This window comes from Pagrus major, chromosome 7 (genome assembly GCF_040436345.1).
Source record: "Pagrus major chromosome 7, Pma_NU_1.0".
Taxonomy (NCBI): Eukaryota; Metazoa; Chordata; class Actinopteri; order Spariformes; family Sparidae; genus Pagrus; species Pagrus major.
This window is the reverse complement of record NC_133221.1, coordinates 11,140,146-11,149,502: the sequence shown is the minus strand read 5'-3', so window position 1 is coordinate 11,149,502 and position 9,357 is coordinate 11,140,146. Positions and strand designations below refer to the sequence as shown.

Genomic DNA, 9,357 nt, shown 5'->3' with positions numbered 1-9,357 from the left:
ATGAAAATGACAAGGAAACTCCACCTCACCAACAATAACATGATTTTTCCAGCCAGTGGGCCAGCAAAGAAGGCTGACCCAAGACTCAATCTCAGCCACATACTCTAAAAGCCATTACAAGAAAAGGGACGAGTGATCCCAGCCTAATGGAGCACGTACGGCATTCACAAGGAGCCAAAATACGAGCTTCCAGCTGAAATTAAGAGAGCGTGGGGCTGCGGGTGAATAGGGCAGCTGAGCTGGATCAAAAACCACGAGCTGCGGGGTTAGGAGGTCAGCTGGCTGTGCGTACATGTCACCAGCCTATCGGACATGCCCGCGTGCTCCATCAGCAGGTGTATAAATATGTGTCATGTTTCACACTCCGTGTCCGCGGGGACGGCAGCCCAGATGGGATTTTAAATGCTGCATTTCATGTGGTATCATTTAGTAGGTTAGTTCACCCCTCATTGGTTTGCCATCTGGTGCCCTCTCAGCCTGTGATAGAAGATTCACACTGGAAGTCTAAACGCCCCAGAGCCTGCTGCCAGATGAGCGTTTCCTTCCACAGGTTTACATTACAGTCAGGAGTGCGCTCCCTCGACCTCGGTGACATTTAAAAGAAAAGGAGGAGGGTGGGGTAAAAAAAAAAAAAAAGAGCCAAGACACGTGGAGTTTGACAACAACACAAACTCCAAAGCTTTACAGTGAAGTTAGAGGAGAGACAGCGAGGAGCCAACAAACAGGGGAGCAGAGGAGGAGAAAAAAAACTTAATATTCAAGTAAATCAAACAAGTGGGCCTATTTATGAACGCTGGGGATCACCTACCGTCGCGCCTCAAACAGACGAAGGGCTCCTTAAAGAAATGTTTGCGTCTTGATTCCACTTTCCGGATGGTTTCTTTAGGGGAAAAAAAGAGGAAAAATAAAAAAAAAATCCGCGGCTGGATCCAGTCCTCGCTGATTTGCTGCCCATGTGAACGTTGTTGTTGTTGTTCCCCTCCAGCCCCCCTCGGTGCTTTTCATTCCTTCAATTTCTTCTTCTCCTTTTTTTTTTTTTTAAATTATGAGCTTATGGTCCACGAGTTTATTCCTCGCACATCATCCCCTCATTTGAGGAAGACGTCGGGCTTTGGACGATTACAGGCAGAGTTAGACAACCAGCCAATGTTCCCTCCCTTTATTGACGGGCTCCCTTTATCACAATTTGCCAGATTTGCAGACAGCCGCTGACTGGCCTCACCTTCCCAACACACGCGTTTTGGGACCTGATAACGCCGCTTATATTATCCTCCATATGTTTCCATTTTGCACCTCGACCATACATTTTATAACTGGAGGGGAGGGGGTGTCATTTTGGGGTGGGGGTCACTTTTGTGTTGCTGGGGATTTATTTTTAAAAAAGGTGAATCCTGAAAGTGTTTTGGGGGGAATAAAGCTGAATTAAAGACTCAAAATATGACTTTGAAATGAGGAGTCAGTCAGTTTGTACACGTGAGAAAAAACTTGCCTGCCTATCTGAGGGAGGTCATGGCAAAAACAGTGTGAATGCATCGGTATTGGTATTCATTAAAATGGAGGGAAAGAGTAAAATAATTTGAAATAGTGACAATAAAACAAGCGCTGTAAGTGCGATGTCAGTGCAGCCTATAGATGAGGATGAAGAAGAAGATGAAGAGGGGAAAGAGGAGGAGGGGGGGGCGACTTTGAGATGACATTGAGGCTGTGTGGATGGGAGTTGAGTCTCTGGTTGTTGATGTTAGACAGTCGCACAAGGCGAAGCGGCTGCTGCCCGTGTTGATTCAGCCTCCTCCTCCTCCTCCTCTTCCTCCTCTTCTTCCTCCTCCTGGTCTTCAGCACTGCTCCCCGCTGGACAGCTCCTGCTTGGACACCTCTAACGCTGCATGGTCCCTTTAAGTCTTTTAATGGAAGTAAAATCTATTTATGTTACAAGAAATATTGGGAGTTTACAACTTCACCCACAGGAGGAATCTACGGATACCTCGTTTCGAGATTTGTGGCAGGCAGCGTATCCTCGGCGGCACAGACCACAGAACCATTGTGAGTACACTGGCTGCATGATTTTTTTTCTCTTTCTGCCTCTCTGTGCGCGTTTGAACCCTCATACGAACGAGTCTGCTTAATGCATGGTTCGGTTTTGTCGTCTTTGCAGCTGATAGTGAGTGCGATTAAACCCTGAATGAGACTGTCAATATGTTGCTGTGGTCAACGTAATGACTGCATGATGCGCTCTGCGCCGACATGCTATAGCCAATTAAATGCAGAATTGATCGCGGTTTGATTGTCTATTGGATGGTGCAAATGTCGAGACGCATTCTCGTGCGTGTATTAACGCGTTTGGTTCTCAATTAATCGGACAGAATGGGGTGGCTATTTGTGCAGCCTGATGCGTAAAGCTTTTACGCATTGGAGATCCCTTTGTCTCCACTGTGCGTTTTGTGTTCCAGTTTGTTTGAGACCTCTCTGTATCCCCGCTGCTTGCCTCTCTGTGTGTGGATAACTGTTGGAAGAATCTGCAGGTGGTAATTGGTGGACTTGATTATGCTTAATTCTCATAGGCTATTTGCTATCGCTGCGGCGCGTCTTGCGCTCGAAGTGCATGTTTTGGATCCTTTAATTTGTCTTAAAGTTTTCTCTTTTTTCGTTGATGTTAGTATTACGGATTTTTTTTCCCTTTTGGGGTTATTTAATCGCAGACTTTGTTTAGGCTATCATGTGTGCTGATCTGGTTTTGGCTGCTGTGCATTTGCGCGCAATCTGTCGTGTGTGTTTTAGTTATGGGAGCAAGTCCAACATGACTTTGCCATCGATGTTTTTCTTTTTCTTTTTGTTTTTTTTTTTTCTCTTGGTGTTTGTTGAGTGTGGTATGAATGAAAATTTTGTCAGGGAGCCAAATGTTCACGAGATGCTTTAATCTACGTTTGACTGCATATTCCCGTATCACAGTGTGTGTTTGGATTTAATTGATATTGATTTACTGCACCTGCCGAGGAGTGAATGCATGTAGTGCAAAATGTGTCATATTTGCTTCACAAGTAACCACATTTTCAGCGCCTCCTGAAAAAAAAAAAGAAAAAAAAAAACGACGACCAAAAAAATGCTCTATTCACGATTCCAGGTTAACGGCGACTGGCGAGCCGTGTGTGCACAGGCTTCATCTCCAGACATTTGGTCCTAAAGGTTAGGTCTAAAAACCGCGAAGCTGCTGTCTACGTGGACTGGTGCTGAAGCCTCCCGTCCGACTGCCAGGACCTCTGCCAAATCCAGAGACATGGCGACGAACGGCACCAAAACGGATGGACAAGTGACAGAACTGAACGAGGTGGCCACTAATAATGACAAGCCCAAGTCACTGGACGTGAAACCCGAGAAGCAGAAAAAGGCATTGCCTGACAGAGAAACATGGGGGGGGAGATTTGATTTCCTCCTGTCGTGTGTGGGTTATGCAATTGGACTGGGGAACGTGTGGAGATTTCCCTATCTCTGTGGAAAAAACGGTGGAGGTAAACACTATTTCTCACAGCTAATTTAAGCAGAACTGCACGGCCCAGTCAGCTCCATGATGCACATAGTCGAGCTTATCTTAATTGACCGTGTCGGTTGACATGACATAGAATAGAATGAGAATATCACCCACATTTGCAACCCTAATTAATTGACGTTGTGCTGTGTTGTTTTTTTTTTAAGTAATGCGTCAGTGCAGTTTGAGCCAAAGATTGGTCTTTTTTTTTCTTTTCTTTGTTTTGTTTTTAAATGTATAACTTGATCTACTTTTTGTCCATCCAGGAGCCTTCTTGATTCCCTATTTTTTGACTCTCATATTTGCTGGAGTCCCCTTGTTTCTACTGGAATGCTCCCTTGGTCAATACACCTCAATTGGAGGGCTTGGTGTGTGGAAACTGGCTCCTATGTTTAAAGGTATACACCTCACTGCAACTTAAATATTTATACCAGGCCTGTGTGAAATATTATTATTAAATTATCAGGATTTATGGAGGCCACATAACACACACATCCAATTGTAGTTTTACTACGCTGCCTAATTCATGTCTGTGTGATAGGTGTGGGCCTTGCAGCAGCTGTCCTGTCCTTCTGGCTTAACATTTACTACATTGTAATCATTTCTTGGGCCATTTACTACCTGTACAACTCCTTCACCACTGTAAGTATTACCCCAGCACAGGGTCACGGTTGTTATATATTAGTTCATGAGGAATTGTAGCCTCTGACAACATTTTAAAGAGGGGGAGAAAAAAAAAATATGCGGTAATTTTTTGTTTTACAGAACCTTCCATGGAGCACATGTAACAATGATTGGAACACAGAGAAATGTTACACAAACCACTCCATTGCAGATACCACCAATCTCACCAGTTCAGTGTTGGAGTTCTGGGAGTAAGATATTGACCGCTTTCTCTCGCTTTTTCAGAGCTTTAAAGTATCCTGCATGCATCCCCGAGATCCATAAAAGACAGCCTCCTCTGCTGCATGATTATTTCCCTGTGTGTGTATAATAGTCTTGTCGTCGCTCGCTCTGACTTGCAGGCGCAACATGCATAACATGACCGATGGCTTGGAAAAACCAGGCCAGATTCGAGTGCATCTGGCGATAACACTGGCCATCGCCTGGGTCCTTGTGTACTTCTGTATCTGGAAAGGGGTTGGCTGGACAGGGAAGGTAAGACGTTTGCCACATTCGGGGTATCCAAGACCTCCTATGCAACACTGGATCCCAATCAGGAATGGTGTGTGACAGCGAATGCAATATTAATCCATCTAATATCACCTCATCAATCATTCAGATTGCAGTCAGCATTGTCCAGATTTAAAATAAGAGAAGAGACATCAAACACTCATGTTCACTAATCCCACTCTGCCTCATGGTGGCTCCTCTAATTCCAATCCTCCTGACACAGTGTCTACACTGACTGTGGATTCATGATAGGAGGAGCAACACACAGCCATACGCTACAATCTGGTTTTGTCCTCTCCCTCCACTTGAAGCAGTTTCCCTCCCTTGTGGTGCCACATTTCGAAAAGTCTGGTGCATCACGTGACCATGGCAAATAAAATTTGTTTTGCTCATAACCCCCCCCAGCACTCACACTCGCTTGCACAGTGTCATGACTGCACGTAGACACTCAAAGTGAAAGCTGCAGTGATTTCTTTGCTGAATGTTTGGTCTCTTTTGTTTTTGTTTTTTTTTTGTCTGTAAGAGATGGAAGAAAATAAATCTAGAAAATCTTTACGAGCCTCATGAGAATGTCTGAATAGTGGGTGAATTCCAGATTTACAAATTTTGTATGCATCATAAATTTACTGGAGGTGCACTGGTGTCATCCATCCTGCTGATAACTGCCTCTCATTTTTCTTTTTATAGGTCGTTTACTTCTCGGCTACATACCCCTACTTCATGCTGTTCATTCTCTTCATCCGTGGGGTGACTCTACCTGGAGCTAAAGATGGAATTTTGTTCTATATCACCCCTAACTTTGAAAAACTCAAAGAGTCAGAGGTAATGGCGTATTATCGTGTGATTCATACCTATTTTCCTGCACGCTTGAGTGAGCAGAGTTCGGCCTCACGCAGCTAAATGCCTGTGTTCCTTTTGTCAGGTATGGCTGGATGCAGCCACCCAGATCTTTTTCTCCTATGGATTGGGATTGGGGTCACTTATAGCTCTGGGCAGCTATAACCCTTTCAATAATAATGTTTACAGGTAAGACCAGTGAAAAAACTGAGTGGAGGTAATCTGAATTTCAGAGATGAGAGAAAATTGTAATAGCTGAAAATGGCAATGATTAAATTTCTGCTATCTTGCTACATATTCACCCATATTTAAGACCTCGGTCAAGGATACTTGGTAAGAGCCATTAAAGGGTCTTAATAATGTGAGTTGCTGGCATAAATATAATAACAATCTTAAAGAGGAGGCTGTTTCTTGCAGGAAAAAAAACAACAACTATGATTGCGAAGCCTGAGTGTTTTCTCCAGCAGCCCCATAGTTCTGGGTCACATAAACAATCAGTTACATAAAAATAGTTGCGTTCATACTGCGGCCTTGTTTCAAATGCGGCCATCTTTCTTCATCTTTTATTACATTTTTTATTATTTGTCACGAGTGTCTTTTAAATTAAATCTATTCACGTCTGTCACGAACGATGGAAATGTGTTTTTGCCAAACGTGTACGATGAAAAGGAATTAATAGCAGTGATTCATTCTCTCAGCCGCCCGTTCAGATCTTAGTGTTTCCCGTTGTGAAGAAAACAAGTCAACTTAAATCTTTGACAACAGGACTATTTTATGTTTCCTCTCCCCAGAGACTCTGTCATCGTGTGCTGCATCAACTCATGTACCAGCATGTTTGCAGGCTTTGTAATCTTCTCTATTGTCGGCTTCATGGCAAATGTGACAAAGAGACCTATTGCCGACGTAGCAGCTTCAGGTAACTACAGATTGCATAAATGCCTTCGTCTGTTCTCTGCATGAGAAACATGCACGGTCATTGAGACTGACTGCTAAACATTGCTTTTGTCATCGCTTCCCTGCAAATACATGTTTGCAGACCCTGATGAGATATTATTTTCCTATTTACCATCCAGGTCCTGGCTTAGCTTTTCTGGCCTACCCGGAGGCTGTAACCCAGTTGCCTGTGTCTCCTCTCTGGGCCATTCTGTTCTTCTCCATGCTGCTCATGCTGGGGATAGACAGCCAGGTAAGGGCCTTGGAGATGATCTGCTCATGGGCTGACCTAAATATTTAAAATGCAGGTACATATCATGCAGCTCACCCCTGCTCTTTGCATGATAAGCATGCAATTTGCTCCTTGTGGACAGATATAGCTGAGCTCTGACATCAGCTGTCAAGTCTTTTTAATGCAACTTTATCACCTCCATGTGCCTGCAGGTTTAGCTGTCTGGGTTTCTTTCTTTTGCGCTTATTTGGGTTCGAATGAGGCCACAGTGACTGGAAAAAAAAAAATGCATACATGCAGCTATACGCTGGCTATGAGCACCAGCGCTTCAAAGTAAAAAACATTCATTTTAAACTCCATTCTGAATGTCACAGCAACTGAGCCTTTGCATAACAGAGCTATTACCAAAATGGCCTCCAAGAAGTGGATGCTTGGTCATTCAGAAGATTACGTTAGCGTTTTTGTCCCATGCTTTGGTGCACACTGCAATTCTTTGTCATCTCTCATCATCAGTCAGCCTAACTGCAAAAACAAAACTTCTTTGCTGGAGAATACATTCAGCAAAATATTCACAGAGGCTACAAAAAATAATAATAATGAATATTTCTGTTAAATGACATAAAAGCAGCAGATGCAAATTGTGCACAAATTCCCTCTCATGCTTAATGCCGTTTCTATGATTGTGTCCTTCAGTTCTGCACCGTCGAAGGCTTCATCACCGCTCTGGTGGATGAGTTTCCCAGAGCTCTTAGGGGTAGACGAGAGATCTTCATCGCATGTGTCTGTCTGGTGTCCTATGTGATCGGACTTTCAAACATCACACAGGTACAGCAAGGGCAGATCTCTTATGTTACCACTGACTACTAATGGTACGAGATTAAACGAATGAGTAATGGGATTGAAAGATGTAATTAAGAGATAAGAGGAGTAAAATCTATGCATCTATTTAAAGGGCAAGAAGCTATTTAAATTTTGACTTTATGCTGTATCTGTAAGTCTTTTTATGTCTATGTTTCTGCAACCAGGGCGGACTCTATGTGTTCAAACTGTTTGACTACTACTCTGCCAGTGGAATGTGTCTGCTGTTCCTGGTCTTCTTTGAATGCATCTCCATATCCTGGTGCTACGGTGTGTATCATCAGTATTTCATGCAATACAGCAAAACAAATATAAAACTATCAGTCAAAATGTGCATTTTTTCTTTGCAATTTAACAAAAGAGGAAATGGAAATATCGCATATTTCAAAAGTCGGGGTAAATGTGAAGGTTAGAAAGCATCACACCTATCCAGAGATATCTGTGCAGCTTCAAACGCCGTTCAGCCTCAAGGTCGCGAGCACTCATGTGTTCCACCTCACCGTCCTCATCAACATGCGTGGCAGACCGGCAGCAAATTGAAATAAATTGGATATGAATATTTTGATCATAGATTCATTTGTCTCGCAGGTGTGAACAAGTTCTACGACAACATCCAGGAGATGATTGGCTACAAGCCCTGTATATGGTGGAAGATGTGCTGGGTCGTGTTCACCCCTCTCATTGTCGGCGTGAGTGCTCTGCACTAATACAACCCTACATCTAAAGTCATGACATGAAAAATGAAACAATAAATAAAGTCAATATTACCTGCCTGCGGCCATGTCAGGCTGAGACAGCGCTGCCTCCAGTCAGTGGTGTCAGGATGCATAAAGTGTCTCATGTCTCCCACAGGGGGTGTTCCTGTTCAGCGCCATACAAATGGTTCCTCTCACAATGGGAGACTATGTGTTCCCAGGCTGGGGTCAAGGAGTGGGCTGGCTCATGGCACTCTCCTCCATGGTTCTCATACCAGGATACATGGTCTACATGTATCTCGGACTCAAGGGCACTTACAAAGAGGTGAAGAGTCTGTTTGGTTTGCTAGCTTTTGTCGTTAGATTTTTAGCGTAAGATCTATTCTGACTACTTCTCTCATGTAATTTCTCTCGCAGCGACTTCGGATAATGCTCCAGCCTCCTGCAGTTGTCAGGCGACCTCAGGAGAACGGACCCGAGCAGCAGGCGGAGACCAACACCGCTAACTTATCCAGCCCTGCCAATCCAGCCAATCCCGCTAGCCCCGCCAACCCAGCTCCGGCAAACCTCGCAAGCCCAACCACTCCGGCTCCTGTCAACTCAACCAGCCCCGTGAGCCCCGCTAACCCGACTCCCCCGCCAGCAAATCCACCTGCCGCCGCCACTAGCCCGGTGAACCCGGCAACTAGTCCCACCGCTACCATCACCACCACCACCACCACTACAGCAGCCAGTCCAGTTAACCCCGCCACCACAACTCTTAGCCCTACCAGCCCTCCACCCAACCCCGTCAGCCCGACGGAGCCCGTTAACCCCCCGAACCCGACAAGCCCGACCTCTAACCTGACCAATGCCGAGGCCAACGTGTAGACAACAAAGAAACCCTCATGGAGCATGTAGACAAAAAGAGAACATTACAAAGGACTTCCAAGATTTTAATTGATTCACCTACCTCCAGGGGCAATATGTGATCAAAATAGATTTTCAAACCATGTTTAATTTTTCTGCATTTGTAAAACCCAAGCCAATGATGTCTTATTGTTGGTTTGCATTCTGAAAAACAATATCAAAGACTGTTAGTGTTCGCAAATACAACCATAAATCTGAAT

The 9,357-nt window shown here is 44.4% G+C and overlaps 1 protein-coding gene across 1 annotated transcript; it reads left to right on the top strand.

Annotated features, from left to right (window-relative positions):
• The first annotated feature begins 3,271 nt into the window (after positions 1–3,271).
• slc6a1a (solute carrier family 6 member 1a) lies at positions 3,272–9,118 on the top strand. The gene is made up of 14 exons (XM_073470148.1): positions 3,272–3,503; positions 3,787–3,918; positions 4,062–4,162; positions 4,286–4,395; positions 4,546–4,678; positions 5,381–5,515; positions 5,616–5,719; positions 6,322–6,446; positions 6,604–6,716; positions 7,389–7,520; positions 7,721–7,823; positions 8,142–8,242; positions 8,406–8,573; positions 8,666–9,118. The coding sequence occupies exons 1-14, from the start codon at positions 3,272–3,274 to the stop codon at positions 9,116–9,118; spliced, it is 2,142 nt and encodes a 713-aa protein (XP_073326249.1).
• The last annotated feature ends 239 nt before the right edge of the window (positions 9,119–9,357 follow it).

What these genes read in the sequence shown, in the direction of transcription:
- slc6a1a (XM_073470148.1), top strand. Translation starts at nt 3,272, where the DNA reads ATGGCGACGAACGGCACCAAAACGGATGGACAAGTGACAGAACTGAAC. An exon ending in ACTGGCTCCTATGTTTAAAG is followed by an intron (nt 3,919 to 4,061) that starts GTATACACCTCA and finishes TCTGTGTGATAG; the next exon opens with GTGTGGGCCTTGCAGCAGCT. An exon ending in GACTTTCAAACATCACACAG is followed by an intron (nt 7,521 to 7,720) that starts GTACAGCAAGGG and finishes TTCTGCAACCAG; the next exon opens with GGCGGACTCTATGTGTTCAA.